General features: G+C 39.6%; 1 protein-coding gene across 5 annotated transcripts in view; it reads left to right on the top strand.

Annotated features, from left to right (window-relative positions):
* foxn3 (forkhead box N3) overlaps positions 1 to 19,252 on the top strand; it is a 133,024-nt gene that overhangs the window by 108,644 nt on the left and 5,128 nt on the right. For all 5 annotated transcript variants that reach the window (XM_067455744.1, XM_067455746.1, XM_067455745.1 and 2 more), the window contains one exon: positions 14,837 to 14,945. In XM_067455744.1, coding sequence (XP_067311845.1) covers positions 14,837 to 14,945 — 109 coding nt within the window. The remainder of the gene's footprint in view (positions 1 to 14,836; positions 14,946 to 19,252) is intronic.

Genomic DNA, 19,252 nt, shown 5'->3' with positions numbered 1-19,252 from the left:
ATGATTACAGTCTAATGTACAAACCTTAATAGCTAATTGTTCTCATGTCATGTAATGGTGTAGGTCAGAAACACATAAACAAAGGTCTGTATGTCAGTGCCTCTCCCTAGGTTAAATGTAAATTAATTAAATCTTACCCTGCGGTACATGAACAGTGTTGGTCCTGCCATATTGTCATCTGCTATCGCGACAACCGTAATGAGGCTTCTCCCGCTTGCATTGTGATCTGTAAACCCTCACTTCCAAATGAATCTTGTTACCCACCATATTTATTTTAAAATCTTTTATATATCCCTCCATGGCATATATAAGTCCCACTTGATTGCTCCTCGACGGGAGGTGGTCCTTCTGTGTCCAAAACATCTTGGGACAAGGTTTTTTACACTGACAGCTGCATTGTAAGACACTTAGCAACTCTGTTTGTTTGTTCGATTTAGCAACAGTTACTAAGGGGGCGGGCGGGGCTTACGATAGGTCAATTTTTTCATGTGAAATATGCTGTAAATGTTTATATTAGAAAATAACATTTACATTTATGCATTTGACAGGTGCTTTTATCCAGATGCTTGCAGAAGCTCTGTGACCGCATTAAAAAATCTCAAATTTACGCAATTCCAATTTAAAATGATCAAATAAGCTCTATTATATTACATCAGATTTACAAAATTATATTTTCATTTTTTTTTAAATACGCAAAAAAGACTTAAATATATTGTGCACACGTCATATGAGCTATATATTGATGGTACTTTTAGCTATTTTTTATTATTTTCTTTAAAGCTTGACAGCCCAATGGTCACTATTCACTTTTTCACTGTGTGTAAAAAGGGGTTTAGACATGAGACATGAGAGTGAGTAAATATGGCTGTGAGTGGGTGAACTATCCCTTTAAAGATGTCAGGGAGAGGATTGTCCAGCGTGTGTGTTTAGCAGGGCTAGTCGAGGGGGGAGGACTGAGCAAACGCGCTGTACTGTTTTAAGCTCTACTCATGCGTGAGGGGGCCATTAGAGGCTCATAAAGCACACAGACGCTAGTGGCTTATCAGCTGGGTTGTGGAGGGCAGCATCGGGACAGGGTCATTATGAGAAGGGCGTGTCCCAGAGGGGGCGAGGCTGACTGGCGTCCACACACGTAGAGTGTCTCCGTAGTGTTTGATCCCATTCGGCTGATGTGTGTTTGGCTCCGCCACACCGCCCACAATCCTTGTTTGGGGATTTAAAGACAGAAGGGGGAGAAGAATAACTGCTTGAGTGGACGCTGCTGTGTAGCAGCGGCTTTTCACGCTCCACTAGCATGTATCGACATGCACCAAAGCAAAGAGAGAAAACAACACAACTCCCTCCTGTGGGGTACCGCTGGGTAACTTCACACCCCATGCTCAAAACAAAAACTGAGCCGATTTGGAGTACTGATGGTCACGTAATTTGGCCACCCAAATGTGTGTATGTACAGGTATATGTGGTTTATGAGGACACAGATGTGTATAATGACACACTTCATGTGTCCCCATAAGTGAAATGGCTTAAAAACATACTACATGGTATTTTTTTTATTTGAAAAGTGCCAAATGTTTTGTGTGATGAATAGGTTTTTGGGTAGGGTTAGTATAAGGGGATAGAATACAGTTTATACAGTACCATTATGCCAATGGAGAGTCATCGTAGACAACATATTCGAGAGAGAGAGAGAGAGAGAGAGAGAGAGAGAGAGAGAGAGAGAGAGAGAGAGAGAGAGAGAGAGTGTGAGTGCGAGTGTGTGTGTGTGTGCATGCGCGTGCGCGTGCGCGTCCGTTGATTTAGGTTTAGGTTTTGAAGTATTTTTTATTAGGCAAAAGGTCAAAAGTTTTGTTACTGTATTTTTGATCAAATAAATATACCATTGGTGAACATGAGACTTATTTCAAAAACATTAAACATTCTTAACTCTTCATTTCTAAACCGTAATTAATATTTGACCTTTATTGTGTGTGTATGTTTATTTGCAATTTTATAAAAGGAGCAATTAAAGAAATGTTCTATTCTTTAAAAAAAAAAAAAAAAAATCCTAAAAAAACTTTATATTTGTAAACTTTTTTCCAAGTTATAAAAAACCCCACAGAATCTCTCTCTCTCTCTCTCTCTCTCTCTCTCTCTCTCTCTCTCTCTCTCTCTCTCTCTCTCTCTCTCTCTCTCTCTCTCTCTCTCTGATTATTGAAGTCAATTCTTTTTAGAATTTATATTAAACCTTGAAGCCAGGCAAATATAAATATGTAGACTTTCCCCCCCGATTCCATTCTTACTTTTTTACCTTGCATTCAAGGCTCTTTTTTCACTATCTGAAGGGGCATAAAGGCCACGCAGAATGAATAATATTAGCTACTGGAGGTAAGCATTTGTGTACATTAGCGTGTTGAAAGGAGTGAGGTAAGACTACAGTGAAATGTATCTGACAGCTAGGTGGCCCCGTTACCAGTGACAGAGCAGGATTCATTTAGCAGCTAATGTGCCAACTGTAAGCCCTTAATCTCTGAGCACTCCCGAGGCCTACGCACTGCCGCGGGGCCTGAGGCGGGCACCTGAGGGAAATTACTGACTTCTCTCAGAATTAGAGCAATTTCTGCATATCAACACAGACCACGTGACGGCACCCACACAAACACGCTCTCTGTGTTTATTCATCGCTGTAACATCGGATGCCTCCGAGCGTAGTTTATAGCAGTACAGTAGAGTCAATGCCTTTGAGGCGACCCACTCTGAATACAGAAGTTGCTTTAATCTTCTGAAAATGAAGAGGCAGGACACCAAAAAATTGTCTGTTTTTCTGTTTTTAGCTCGCAGTAGTTTTTAAAAGCAGTCTGATTCTCATCCTGCCGTGTGTGTACTGTAGATTTGAAACAAAAACAACACTAGTTTTAGGAGTCTGACTGGGTTTATAGTACTCTTCTGAAGGATTTCTGCCCCTCTCGTTCTCATATCCAACGGCTGGGTTCTGTTTGCCAACACGTTGTATTTTGGGAAAGCATTTCTTGTTATTAACTGCGCAATTAAACTTAGTTGTTGCAAACAAGCGAATCCCCATCCGCATCATTATAAAAATGGTAATTGACCTTTAACGGGTTTTTGTGGGGTGGGGGGTTCCAGACGGAGGGACGTTCCTCTACTATGCCTCATTGCTTAACTGGGGCAGCTGCTCTTGTGGATTCAGATCTGACGATCTGTGCAATCGATTATGTAGCAGTCTCAGCCTGAAAAAGTGTCAGATACTCTGTTTACACGTTTAAAAATAAAGGTTCTTTATTGGCATCTATCGGTTCTATGAAGAACCTTTAACATCCATGATTCATTGAACAAAAGGGTATTTACAATAGAAAAAAAGGTTGTTATTATTATTATTATATTCCTCACAGTATGGAGAAAAATTATTCTTTTAAGAACTGTTCAGTGAAATGGTTCTTCTGTGGCAGGGGTGTCAAACTCGGTCCTAGAGGGCCACTGTCCTGCACAGTTAAGCACAAACTTTCCTCAACGCACCTGCCTGGAAATTTAATTTTAAAAAAATAAATAAAATATATATTCATTTATATATTCATATTGTGACATTACATCCTGTCTTTGGTCTGTGTTGCATTCATATTTCATTCAAGCTGCACTAGAGATGATTTGGAACTGGACCGAGACCCACCTTTTTAGGGTGTTTTCACACTTGGTAACTTTAATTCTATTAAACAAACTCTGATGCGATTGCTCTGTTAGTACGGTTCATTTGAATACACTCTCAGAAAAAAAGGCACAGTGGAGGTAAAACATTTTCCCTTGGGGAACGAAATATATGACTGTAACTTTAAATGTACACAATTGGTCCTTAGGGTACAATTACACCATTGTTTCCTCAGTTTGGTCCAAGTGAGCAGCTGTCCTACAGACTTTGGTTCCAACCCTGAAAGACATCTATAGAAGCTCTTATTGAGAATGAACAGGTTTAGATTTTGATGTTTTATTGAAAAGGTTTGTTTACCATTATGGTGATTAGTATTTCCTTTAGTTGGGCAGTTTGACTTTGGTTTTTATGTGAATTTGTGGTTTTTGTTACAGCGTAAACAAAAACACATAATTGTTTAAAAAAAAAACAAGCCATAAATAAAATGTATCATGAAGAATATTGTTTGACTAAACTCATCACTGAATAAAAATATTAATACATAATATTCACCAACAATACTTTCTTGCCACAGACATTCTAAATTTGAATTTTAAAAGATTTATAAGGGGGGAAAAGTTTAGACGCACACAGATATCAAGAATCAGTTTGAATCTCAACAATGGTGACATACTTAATGCTGCAATGCATGCTGGGAGCCATTAATTTTATACTATGGTGGCTTAGTTGGGTTGGAGCTAAATTCTAGAGGCAATCAGCTCTCTAGGACTGAACTTGCCTACCCCTGACATAGAGGTATAAAAATGTACCCTTAAGGGTACAGCCACAGTGATGGCCACTTGTACCTTAAAAGGTAAAATGTTGTACTCTTTTTTTTTTTTTTTGTGACAGTGTAAGTTTGAACGCTACCATCCAAACAACCCAACTTCTACTTCCAAAAGAACTTTTGTGTGGTTTGACGGATATATGAATGCAGCACGATGAGCCCCTAAAAAGGACAGAATGCTTACACATTCCTGTTTTTTCTCGTCATGGTCACGAAGTTGCCCATCACAGTTCAGTACAAGCATCAGTACCATGTCTCCTTGCAGCAGATTTTCATTTGTGTGTGTGTGACAGAGAGATTTCTGCCGTTGTTTTGACTCCTTCACACATTTTATATGCTCTTCACAAGTTCTCAACTGGTTAAAAATAACACTCGTAGGCTACGCACATACAACAAGCTCATTTAGCCCAGAACACGGCATTGTTTTGGATGTTCGGTAAGTTCTGTTTCAAAATAGGCAATATGTCATAAAAGCCTATGTGGCGAGGTAGACGAGCGAGAGACATGGAAGGAGCGGGCGAGACCGAGGCGTGATTGAGAATAAGCGTCACCTGTGAGGCACAGCCGAACAATCAGGTTGTGAACGGATCCATATGCCTTTAGATTTTGTGCCAATCTGAACGCTAAGCGGACTGGGACTTAGGGTGCTTTCACACTAGCACTTTTGGTGCACACCCGAGTTCGGTTGATGTCAGAGTTCGGTTCGTTTGGATGGTGTGAACGCGGTCTTCCGAACTCAGGTGCGCGCACCCGAGAACCGTACCCATATCTGCTTAAAAAGGTGGTCGGAGGTTGCATTCGTGTGAACTCCGGTACGGTTTGCTGCTGATGTGAACGCAATCGTACTAAATAGCGGAAGTGAACCGCAATTAATCACGTATGATTTGATAAAAATGTGTTTCACTCATTTACATTACGAGCATCACTGACATACTGCAAGTACTGAAGCTCTGGTAACAAAACCAACGGATCAAAAACAAAAGAATCTAACCAACTGTGAAAGCACCCTAAATGTCCAAGCAAATCGAACTACAAATGTGAACACACCCTTCTGCTAGTTTGTGTGCACCAAGGCTCGGATGACAGTGTTCACACTTAATCAAATTAACATCACTAACAGAGGAATCACACCAGGGATCTTTTAAAGGAACTGTATGTATGAAATGTATTTCAATGAATATTAAAATGGCCCTGATATGTCACTAGACATTAAGAAATCATGTTAATTCCAAATACTTCTATCACTGACAACAGTAGTCCGGCCAGGATATTATCATTTAAAAGTTGTTGTTGCAGCCCTCAACTGATGTTGATGTTGATATGATGTGTTGTGGCTGAAGCTCCGCCCTCCACCTATCGACCAATCACAAAGTCAGTAATGTTTTGGCATCTGGGTTGCCAGCTCTGCTCTAGTTACCGCAGCTGTAAACGTTCCTGCTGGATCCTGCAGCCTATCTGGTAACCTCGAGTCAGGGGGAGGGGGAGAGGGAATACACCGCTCTACAGTCATTTGAAAGTGATTGCAGTACCAGTTTTGGCCACAATCTTACATACACTTCTTTTAAATCAAATGATCTCTGCAAAGTGTGTACACGCCCTAAAAGTGTAGCAAGACCCGGCATAGCTAAACAACTTTGTTGTTTTCCAACTCGCATACCTCAACTTGACCTCAACTACAGGTTTATTTGCAAAAATGCTAGTTATGTTTGAAGACACACCACTTAAAAACGCTTAACCCCGGGGCCCTGACGCAAACGAGCAGATGCAGTGCGAGGCGTTGTTAAGTTTGCACTCCCGACAACGCGTGTTATATCTCATCAGAGTCTGGCACTTGAACGCTGGGTCTCCACCCTGTGAATAATAGATGTTCTTCAAGCACTTCAACATGTTCATTTGTCTGGAGAATCAAAGGAGAGCTCACACGCCGAGCCTTCAAAACACGAGCTGGCATCTCGCCCGCCTCTGTTTTACGCATTCGGCACAGACTTAAAAAGAGCATTTGTTTGCCCGCATCTGCTTTCCGTCAGCGGGAGAGTTGCATAACGTCGAGAACCGTGCGCTGTTTATCTTTTTGGCCTGACCTTGCTCCTGGTCACCGGGGCGAGAGGCGGGATCCGAACGCTCGGGTATCGGTCTCGGTTGCCATGGCAGCCTTGTAAATAGTTGTGAAGCAGCGAGCGGAAGATTAGTCCCTAAGGAGGTCACTTGTCACTGTGCGACCTACAAAGAGCTCTTCGATCTCTGCCAATGCACTGACAGCAACTCGTCCTGAAATGATATCCCTAAATGACGTTTTGTTTGGATTCGGTTCTGTGTCGTGGCAGTCTCTGACTGTGACTCCATGAACAAAAAGGCATTCACTCGGTTTCTCCCTCTCAAGCCTTTATGCGTGTGATGTATGCGTTAGCCGTCTCGGGAGTGCGTATCGGGGCTTTTATTTGCCTGTGAAAGGCAGAAGGACTTCTCACAGCACCCGGGAATCCATCACCACAGCCGAGTGCTTTTTGTAGCATGTTGGAGAATTGTTTAAGACGCCGGCATCGCTTTGCACTGTTATTCCTGCCTCAATGCCTCAAGATAGCAGTGTATCACTTGACTGCTCCTTCCTTTTAATTCCGGCTAATGCTGACATTTATCACACTGAAAATATTCGAGCTGAAAACCGATCCCCTCAAATCCAATATACTTCCTATAGTTCGTCTGGGAAAAGAATTAAGCTAAATGCATGGGCTTTATTGCACAACAGCAGGTGCCAAGTTTACAGTACAGGGAATTTGTCATCTGCATTTCTCATCGCCCTTACTCTTCCTTTCAGTGTCTCTCTGTGTATTTATCTGTCTTTATCTCTTTTCTCACTGTGTTTCTCTCATTATACCCCGGAGGAGTGATTCCAGCGGATGCAATATTAGATTAAATGAGCAGGCATGTAAATGCACGTTTCCCTGGCGCATTTCTACCAAGCTGTAGTCACTATTAAGTCTTGCTGGAGTTAATCTGGATTCTTTTATACTCGTTGGATCGGATATTCAGGGTGCAGACATTCACACCAGGCAGTGTATGTATGCCTCAATCTTCAGTCCTGGAACGAGAGATTGCCATGTGGCTCCCGAAAAAGTTCAGCATCTGAAAAAAAAAAAATGAAGACAGGATTGGTGTTTGTTTTAATTTGCCTCTGGGTTGCCTGCTTTTATTGGCAATATGTGGCTGCTTAGCCTTAATACAGTGAGTTTTTTTTATTTATTTACATTTTACATTTACACAAAATAACATTTATATTTTCATTGTTAGTTAATACTAATGATATTAATAATGATTTTATTTTTCAATGTATTACTTTTTTGAAGAAAAGAAACCAGGGAATTGACTTCTCGCAAAAATAGTTCCAAGACTTAGAATATAAATCATTTGCATTGCTTTAATGGATTTACTATTTTTGGAGCTTGACAGCCTATGGTCACCGCATGCTTTCATTATTTAAGAGTAGAGCGAATATTTCCTTTCGTGTCCCACAAAAGAAAGAAAGCCATACCGGTTTGGAGGATGAAGGTGAGTTTTTGTTTTTGGGTGAACTATTAGGGGGTGGGGGACTACAATCACAGTCACATTTTTTCACTTAAAAGATCATTTATAATAATGATCTTTATTTTATATAGCACCTTTAAAAAGTGCACCTCAAAGCACTTTAAAAGCAAAAACATACCGATACAGGTAACACAGAGAAGAAAAAATCACATAAAAGACATTCTGAAAAAAATGTTAAAAAGAGCAGGTTTAAAAGAGTAAGAGCCTGTATGATAACAATAAGAAGTGAATTCCACAGTTTAGGTGCACAACTGGAGAAGGCCCGGTCACCTATTGAGCGTAAATGGGTAGACCCGAGTCAGAGGAGCGGAGATCACGTTTCTACAATGACTCTAAAGCTGGAGTGATGTGTTCGCTTGTCCTGGTCCTATATGATTCTAGCAGCATAATTTTGAACTGACTAATTTTTTTAAGGTAGCTTTTCAGACCCCAGCTAGAAGAGCATTTTAATGATCAATGTGTGAAAATACAAAAGTGTTCATTTTTAACTGTATTTTTGTCATGGTGGTCAAATGTAATTATTTTTGTCAAATATCACCCCAATTTTTTTTTTTTTTAGCTTGAAACTCAGAGCAGAGCCTTCAATTTTTAGAGCTAAAGGACTAGATTTGATAGGGTGAACCAATAAGCATTACCTCTGTTGTATCACTACTGAGGCAATTTTAAGACATACAAATGTTTACCTCAGATAGTCAGTGTTCCAGAAAGCTTATGGCTGAATTATCACACGGTTTTGTGTGGATTAAATAATTACTTACCCTAATGTCGTTCGACACCCGTAACGCCTCAGTTCATCTTCGGGACACAAATGAAGATATTTTTGTTGAAATCCGATGGCTCAGAAAGGCCTTCATTGACACCAATGTCATTTCCTCTCAAGACCCATAAAGCCACTAAAGATGTCGTTACAAAGCCCATCTCACTACAGTGATTCTACAATAATTTTATGAAACGACGAGAATAGTTTTTGCCAAGTTTAGCCAGTTTCAAAACAGAGATTCAAACGGTTATGAATCAGCGTATCAATTCAGGATTTGTCACGTGATTTCAGCAGTCTGGCAGTTTGACACGTGATCCGAATAATGAATCGATACGCTGATTCAGAACCGATTGAATCTTTGTTAAAAAATCGCCCCATCACTATATATTGTTATTTAGTTTTTTCTGCGCACAAAAACTATTCTTGTCGCTTCATAAAATGATTGTAGATCCACTGTAGTGAGATGGGCTTTGTAACGACGTCTTTAGTGCCTTTATGGGTCTTGAGAGAGGAAATGACATTGGTGTCAATGAAGGCCTTTCTGAGCCATCAAATTTCAACAAAAATATCTTCATTTGTGTTTCGAAGATGAACGGAGGTCTTGCGGGTGTCGAACGACATCAGTGTGATGATAGAATTTCTTTCACTGTTTCACTGTTTTCACTGTTAGGAAAAATTAAGAATATAAGGAAAGGTGAGGTAATGCATCATTCCGTGTAAAGGAATTCTTTAGTATTTCTTTGAGAATTAATGAGAGAATTTTCATTTTTGGGTGAACCAACCCTTTAAGACCAAGAGATCGTAAAAGCTGGCAAAGAGGATAGATGTACATGCTAAAAATAAGTATGTCAGAAATAAACTGTATTGTTAGCTTTGGATTTCAATCAATCAACTTTATTTATATAGCGCTTTTACAATGACGATTGTGTCAAAGCAGCTTCACAGTGTCAAACAGGACAATATTACAACAAAATTAGATTCGGCTGTACAGTCGTACTGGAGAAAACAGTGATGTTATCAGCTTATATTAATTTATCATATAGTGACAATGTTGGGAGATCAGTATTATAGTTTATAGAATTAATTAAAACCTAATTCATAAATTTTATTTGTATAATTAGCTGAATAACTTGGATCATAATTTTAGTGTCTCCAACTGAGCAAGCCAAGCCAAAGGCGACAGTGGCAAGGAACCAAAACTCCATCAGGGCATGATGGAAAAAAATATACCTTGGGAGAAACCAGGCTTAGTCTGGGTGCCAGTTCTGGCCTAATAACAAACAGTGTATGATTATTATTCTGCCAACCTTACAGGTCAAAAATCATATTAGATAGGAATATTAAAAATTTCTGGGTATCACGCAAGAGAGGGGTTCATTTAGGATTGTGCGTCGATTACACAAGAATATGAATGCTTAAAAGATCAGAGTTATTGCGCCGGAGACGGGTTTATTGAGGATGACGTGCCAGTGAGGCAAATTCAGAGGAGACAACAATTGACACTCCAGGATGTGTTGGTTTGGACCCAGGTCCACCATCCGATCCGGCCGACTGCAGTAAACCTCGGGATAAACAGAGAGACTAACATTAGCGTAGATGCCATTCTTCTTATGATGTAACGAGTACATCAGCTGTTATGGGAAGTGTTCCCTGTTCCGGCTGAGCTAGTTAATGCAGCCTAACAATCAGCCAATTGATTTGAATAATGAAAGTTAAAAATGTTCTATGTGTGTGCCATAGTAAAGAGATGCGTTTTTAGTCTAGATTTAAACTGACAGAGTGTGTCTGGTTCCCGAACAATTCTAGGAAGACTGTTCCAGAGTTTAGGTGCTAAATAGGAAAAGGATCGACCGCCTGCAGTTGATTTAGATATTCTAGGTATTATCAACGGGCCAGAGTTTTGAGGCCGCAATAGAAATGATGGAGAATAAAGTGTAAAGAGCTCACTAAAGTACTGGGGAGCTAAACCATTTAGTGCTTTGTAAGTAATAAGCAAGATTTTAAAATGTATGCAATGTTTAATAGGCAGCCAGTGTAGTGTTGACAGAACTGGTGTTAGACAGTATTCTAGGTTACTACTTGTGGAGCTTTTCTGTCCAATAATTAAAAATTCAGTTTTATCTGAATTAAGTTGCAGAAAATTATTATTCATCCATTTTTTTTTAATATCAGCTATGCATTCCGTTAATCTTGTGAATTGGTAAGTTTCGTCAGGGCGTGAGGAAATATAGAGCTGAGTATCGTCAGCATAACAATGAAAACTAATTCCATGCCTCCTAATGATATCTCCCAGTGGTAGCATATACAGGGTGAAAAGCAATGGTCCTAACACTGAGCCTTGCAGTACTCCATACTGAACTTGTGATCGGTGTGACATCTGACATCTGTGATCTGTCTTTATTGCACTGATGGTACATTTTATAGCTTTAAAGCGGATGTTTTTCTCCCTATATCAAACTCAGATACAAGTCAAGCTTTTAGTCAGTCACTCGATATGGACTCTAACCTTGCTTACTTGAACCTGTTTTTACAGAAGTGTGCCGGTTGAATACAAAAGCTCCTTCAGTACACCACCTCCTCCACTGGTGTTTTTACAGAAATCAGCCCAGTGGCCATAGAGCCCATGTGCGGAGGCTGATCCTTGAGAGGATGTGGAGTCCCTGCTGTTTGGCTTTTGTGAGTAAAGAAGCGCTCCCTCTACAGAAGCAGTGGTGCGTGTCATAGGCCCGAATGTACGAATCACGCAGCCCCCAGCTGTATTGTGAGAAAACAATGCCCAAAAGCACTCGCGCCCTGAATCTCTTTGTATAAGCAGCATTTTTAAGGTACTTCTTACTGAGTGTGTACTTTGCCCAAGGAGGAGTCCTGTCAGGACAGCTCATCTAAAAAAAAAAAGACTGCAGGGAAACTTCATCGGAAGGAGTTCAAAATCATATATAAAAAAGGGAAAGCTAACACAAAAATGAAAATGTAGGAGTCATTTACTCATGCTTTTGCTTCAAAAAATTCATTTAGAGATGAGGATGGGTTATGTGTAGCATGAGCTTTAATGATATTTTTGTGTTCAATATACAAGTGTCCAGATAGAGTGGACTAAATATTGCCTTAGACACCTGCTTTGTTGTGAACGACTCCCCCTGGTGGACAAATGTGGCAAATGCAGGTGCTGAATACTACTGAGTACTTTATTTAAGCTTGCAAGCATGTTTGAGAAACAGCAAGGACTGTTGCCAACCAAACATGAACATACACAGGGATCAAAATTTAATTTATATATATATATATATATATATATATATATATATATATATATATATATATATATATATAATTTGAGCTGTGAAATATGCAGATTTAATCTAAATGTTTTTGCAGTATAATGCAAAACTTTAGATTTCTGAAAACTTTTACTGATTCTTCATTTTTTTGTAATTTTGTCGACCTCAAAATGTACAAATCAGCTAAATTTGCAGCAGTGTTATTGTACTCTCAATGAAATACTGTTTTTATTACATTTTTTTAAGTCCATACAGTTTATATTATTGTTAATTATGTAAGTTATTTTAGTTTAATTATCAAGTTAAAATCAAAATGAGAAATGTTACCTTGGCTAATAGCTGAAAAAAGTGTTTTATATATAATAAATTTGGTACATTTCAGTAACCAAAGTGTGAATGTTTTGAATTGGCTGTAATAATCCTGATTTGCATTAATGACGAATACATCAAATAAAAATGGATGATTTTCAGTGGGAACAGTTATGCTGATAACCAACTAAGCAGACCTCTTTTACAATAGAGTTGTTAGAGAGAGAATTAAAGAGAAACAGACTTTTCAATACAGAATTGTGAATTAGTGCCGCTGTTTCCAGGGCCATCTGCCACGTACATTAATGTGCTTGAGAGGAAGGCAGAGAGAGAGCGAGCGAATGAACAGTCTGATAGCATTTGTGCACTGACTGCCTCTGCAGTGCCCTGTGAGAGCGCCAGGACACCTTCCCATGGGCATCGCCGTGACAGAAACGCCACTGAATCACTGCTGATGTTTGCACAGCTCCAGATTCTGCCTCGCAGTGAGCGCTCTGTCGCGTGCGTGCTTGTGTGTGTGTGTGTGCTGAGCTTCCTGGAAGTCACCATCCGCGATACTTCATTTATTACCTGCTGTTAAACGCAGCATTATCCGCACATAATGCCACATTGAAAATCTCGGTCAATGGTGCTAACGTGAAGCCATTCATTGCGATCGCAGATCTGGATTTCTTTTCTATGGAGCTAGTCTTTGTTTAACAGCTCTCATGCACATAAAAGAGGGAACATCCCCAGGCACAAAAGCCTCACTGGCTTCCTTCCTGATGTGGCTGCACTGTGAATGCGCTTCGCTTTTGTGTCCTGCTGTTGTTTCTGATGCCTGGACGGATGGCTCGACATGAACCGCCTACAATGGGGCGAGATCATTAGCCATTCACTTTGCTAGCCCATCCACGCTAATTGGTGGAGAGCCGCACATCTCTGTCAATCCTCATTGTGCACTCGGTTAGCTGGGACGGACTCTGTCACGGGGCATCGCTTCACCTTGTTATGGCAGCGCGTTCCCTCAGGGTTCGGGGGCGGGGGTGAAGAGGGCACCCAGCCAGCCCAGATGTTCCTTTCGGCTTCACAACCGCAACTCACTGTCACCTAGTTGAGTTCCACTACTATGGCATACATAGGGGGACTGGTTGCCAAGGCAACAATGCTCCTGCCTAATGGCCAGATCAGTGTGCTGGATTCTAAATGGATGGTTATTTTGTCCTTTTTATGTGTTCGCCATCTGCTACGAGTCCAGGTTGGTTTTCCAGATGGAGATGTTGCCCCGTACTTGGACTGAGAGAAGGGCAGCGACCATTAGGCCTGTTTGACTGCAGAGCTAAAAAAAATATCGTCTCTTGTTAACCCTTATTAATGAGGTATGCTGCTCATCTGATATGTATTTTGTGTATAACTGAATGTGTGTGTGAGATTCAACACATTATTTCTGTTGTGTGACTGTGTAGAATTTCTGTGAAGAATTGTCATGAATTTAATCCCACTTCCTTTTATTCCAATTCAAATAAAACTTCCTGTTGGCTGGAGTCAATTCAATTCAATTTCCAATTCATGAATTGAATGGAGGCCAATTCTGAAATTCTGAATTTTGCACAAGCCTGGCATTAACACATGAAATTGAAACCATTTTAAACTGATTTCTAAATGCTTAAAGGGTTAGTTCACCCAAAAATTAAATTTCTTTCATTAATGACTGACTCACAATGTCGTTCCACACCCGTAAGACCTCCGTTCATCTTCAGAACACAGTTTAATATATTTTAGATTTAGTCCGAGGGATTTCTGTCCTTTGAATGTAAGCGTATGCCCACTTGCTGTCCACGTCCAGAAGGTAATGAAAACATCCTCAAAGTAGTCCATATGTGACATCAGTTGGTTAGATAGACTCTTTTGAAGCGTCGACAATACATTTTGGTCCAAAAATAACAAAAAATACGACTTTATTCAGCATTGTCTTCTCCGTGTTCCTCAAATAAAGATTCAAACGGTCATGATTCAAGATTCGGTTCGCGTGTCAAACTGCCAAACTGCTGAAATCACGTGACATTGGCGATATGAATCACGAATCAATCTGCTGATTCGCATTTGATTCTTTATTTGAGGTTTGAAAACAAACGCGGAAGAGAAGACAATGCTGAATAAAGTCGTATTTTTTGTTATTTTTGGACCAAAATGTATTGTCGACGCTTCAAAAGAGTCCAACTAACCAACTGATGTCACATATGGACTACTTTGATTATGTTTTCATTACCTTCTGGACGTGGACAGCAAGTGGGCATACGCTTACATTGTGTCATTAATGAAAGACGTTTCATTTTTGGGCGAACTAACCCTTTAAACATGGTGTGATGCTTTTGAATTGTTTACATTATGTCTTTGTACTCCCACATGCTTGCAGGTACTGTATGGGTATATAATGATGTACATTATCTGTGTTTTCTCCCCAGTCCCTCAGGGAGTGATTCAGAATGGTGCTCGAATGATGAGCCAGGGCCTCTTCCCAGGAATCCGACCCCTTCCCATCAACCCCATTGTCAGCAGGACAGCCACTGTCAGGTCAGTCTTGTTCCTCCAGGTCACTTTGAGCCCATTTCATGTCTCCGCTGACTCATTACATGATTGACAGGTTTATCAGCCAGTCAGAATCATGCTCGCACTGCAGTACTTGGTTCATATCTGATCTCTCCCTTTGGCTCTGTGAAGTCTGGCTGCTTTTTATTAGAGCAGAACAGCCAGGTCATTCACAGACATCAGCACACCATCTTATTTAGGATAAGGCTCCGCTCTTGCATGCGTGATGTGACATGAATAATTGATCACATACACTAAGTTTTTTTAATGGCATGACCGAACACAAGGACAGACTGTCTTGCTGTGAAACATTCATAAGCCTAGGCCTCAGGAATGGGTCGCCCCTCAGGAACTGCATGCTGGTGTCTGTGCACTGCAAGCCCTACACGTATGTCCCCTTAACTAAAGGCAAATGAGCTCACTAGTCAGACGGGATTTAAACTTTGTCAGCTGGAGACCTAAGTTTGATTTGAAAAAAAGTACCAAGCACAACATTCTCTCACCATTCCTGATTTCTAACACACACTCACAGCAATCTTGCAATTTTATTACATTTGTTTCAGAGAAAAAAAAAATATAGTTTTTAACTACAAATGCTCACCATGGTCCAAATTGTAGTCAGTTACTGATTCAGTTGCAAAAATTGTAGTTAGTAACGTAATCCATTAGATTACACATTTAAGGTAATGCAATCTGAATATTTTTATCTACTTTATTACCTTTAGATTTCTTTTCACCTAACTCATTTATTACATTGATTTCAATAGGATCATTTTGTACCATACTGATATAAAAATACAAAGAGAAAGAAAATATATTCCATTCTTTGTTATCAACAACATGAAGTACAAAAAACGTTATATTACATAAGGGCATCTCAGACTGGGGTGTTTGTGATGGAACTTCAGGGAGTTTGTGAGTTAAATAAAAACAGTAGCTTTTAAGGTAATTAAGTAAAATAATAAATTCATTATTTAATTTTTGATTTTTGTAATCTAAATCTAAGATTACATATATATATATATATATATATATATATATATATATATATATATATATATATATATATATATATATATATATATATATATATATATATATATATATATATATATTAATGTAGGTGATTAATGTAATCTTACAACAAAAGTATACTGTGTTGTAATATTTTCTTTATTATTACCATCAATTATTATTATTTATGTCAATGTGTATTATTATTTATGTAATTTGCTTTGGCAATATTGTATTTTTACATTCATGCCAATAAAGCAATCTTGAATTGAATTAAATATATATATGTTTAAATATACTTTTTTTTTGTACAATGAAATAACTGTAAATGCAGTATAACAAAATTACTAAATTATATAATTATAAATAATAAATATAATTATTTGTTGCATCACACCAATGAAAATTGCTTTTTCGTTTGTCATGACGATAATGTTTTATATTTTCCTATTTATTCGTTTTGAATTTTTTATGAAAAATACCATGTTTTTGCCCCCAGTAAGATTCATTATTTTATTAGCATAAAACAACGGTCTAGACCAGATAAACATCTCAGATTACCTCTTTTATGAAAAGAGCATCCAGCAACAGCTCTCCTTTGTCCATACGCACAGCACACAGGGCCTCAGACTCTCAGTTTCTATATGATGCCTATATCGTGCAGCGACAGTCCAAAGAGTAAAACAGCCTCTTTAAAATGAGTGACACTGCATTTAGGCATTAATTATTGAAGCAGTTTCTTTAGCCTGCTGTGTTGTGGCTATAATTTATGAGTCATAAATACACATATGAGGCAGGAAGTGGAAAAGCTCTTAGGATTATTTTTCGAACCACAGAGGGAGTTTTAGCGTTTCTGCAGCAAATCTGCAAGGCGTGGCTGGATGTTCTTTGTCACTCAGAGCTGCTGCTGTATAAACTGTGACCAGAAGCACAAAACAAAATAATGTCACTGAAAATACACTTCATTACTCTTTCTGAGAATGAGGCACAATAGCTAAACTGTCTTTATTCACAATTTTTCATTATATTATTTTACCCAAACTGTAGACCGCCAATTAATTAACTTTTTAATGATGTTGTTGGTCGGCTGAAAAGATGCTTCAAAGCTCAAGCGCATTTCAGAGACAAATACTTACAATAATTGTTTTTAATATTTGAGGTGCCTGAAGGCTTCAATTAGCCTGACAAGCCAGACCCACATCAAGATGTTTGGTCTGGAAACTCACCATAGACAGGGCTCAGTCCGAGGAGCGGGATAAACGGTTGTCTTTCAAACTCCCTCTGCACGCGATAGGATAGCGCTACACCAACCGGAGCAACGACGGGGGGGAGCTCGCTGACTGATTAAACATTCGCCGTATCCGGTCGGCTAAACTCCGAACACATCTTCCCTTTTTAAGAATGACTTCAGTGCCGCTCTTTGTTCTTTTCACAGAGGAAAGCTTTACTCCAAGTCTTCCGGAGGCGCGGGCAGAGCTGATTCGAAAGACCGCCGCCGTTCGCCAGTTTCTGTGTTTACTAGAAGACTGTGTTACTAGAAGCACGCAAACGCAACTCGGCCGTCGTCATTATGGCCCCGCCCGCCGACTCTATAGCCTACCTACACGATGTGATTGGGCCGTCCAGATTCTGAGGAATACAGCTCAGATAGGAATTGAGAGTTGCTAGACCACACTTGCGGGCAAATTAAATTTGCTGCCGCTAGGGTGCGTCTAGATTTCTAGGCTAGGCTTCAATACTAATAACAATATTTTTTTACGTTTATATAGCGCTTTTCTGGGTACTTTACAATGTGCAGCTGCACCAATGCATGTGAATGACGAAGCACGCGATCGTGTCGTTTACTGATGTTTACTCACGCGACGATAAGCACAGCACAGACATTTGAAGCAGTTTTACTCACCGGCTGCTTCCAAAGCAGGACCGAACCTTTATCGCTGGGACCGCTCCGTCAAAAACACACTTCTTTGGTATGATTTGGTGAAGTCCTGTGACAGCAGTGACCGTGGAGATCCACTTTGCGACGCGACTGAAGCGATGTTGTGAAGCTTCCCGTCATTTCTGCGTTCAAATCGGTTCAAATGCAGCGCTGCCTTCCCGGAATGCTGTGCTGAAGCGCTGAAGTCGCTCGACGTCACCCATAGGAATAAAGTGGAGTGCGGCGCGGACTATAACGACATAAGTGTTCACGGACGAGTAGATCTGCAGCTGAGCGAGTGTTTATGGGCGTGCATTTCCTCTCTCGCTCTAGTCACGCGCGCGTGCCCTACCGGGAGAAGAGCCCGTACGGCCCATACAACGACCTTCCGCTCTATCGACGTCAAGCCGACCCATACTCTTAAAAAACTCTCCGAAACTTGTGAGAAACCGGAAGGAGTATTTTTGACACAGAAATACTCCATCAAACGTCCAACATTAGTTTTTGAAACTTTGTCTATGTTTAGGATGGGAATCCAAGTCTTTAACAGTGTAAAAAGCTCAGTATGCATGAAACAGCATTCCCCCCCCCCCCCCCCCCCCTAACTCAAGTTTTCTAAAGTCATACAATATGTTTATGTGAAGAACAGAGTTGATCTTAATTTTTTAATCGCTGAAATGATGATCCTGCCGCTCCGTGAATGCACAACACACACACACACTCAGTCATTCATATCTCATTCAAAAGATAGTCTTTAGCATGACGCGATCGGTCACAAGAGCCAATTACATTTTACAATAAAAGATTTCACTATCAATGCTGACGTAGCGTTTTTTTTCCGAGTGGAAATGTGTGATTGTGTGCATGATCTATCATATAATACACAAATAAAAACATAAAAATCATATAATACACAAACGGGTAAGTTTAGGGATGGGGTTGGGTTACGTGTTCAAACGTGTGTTAATAGCATAAATAAAATAAATAAATAAATGTAAATAAAATTGAGAATTCCATTCCAACATGTCATAATGGCAAAATCTTAACCCAATATATAATTTCATAATGGCAATAACATTCTCAAGACTCCATGCAATTTTTGTGTGTTGAGAACCACATTTTGTATGAAATAATTGAAGCCTTGGTGAACAATTGGTGAAAAAATCTTACTGACCCCAAACTTTTGATTGGTAGTGCATGATTTATGAATCTTTTTTCTTCTTCTTTGAAATATGGCCCGGCATATTCTTGACTGGTTTTGTGATTTTGATTTACCCACTTTATTCAATAACAAATTGAATGCATTTATTCATGTGTTCCAGAGGTTGTTGCCATCTGTGCAAAAAACAGCAAAACATCA

Source organism: Pseudorasbora parva, chromosome 10, assembly GCF_024679245.1.
Source record: "Pseudorasbora parva isolate DD20220531a chromosome 10, ASM2467924v1, whole genome shotgun sequence".
NCBI lineage: Eukaryota > Metazoa > Chordata > Actinopteri > Cypriniformes > Gobionidae > Pseudorasbora > Pseudorasbora parva.
Note: the sequence above shows the minus strand (reverse complement) of the source record. Positions and strands in the feature narration are given on the sequence as shown.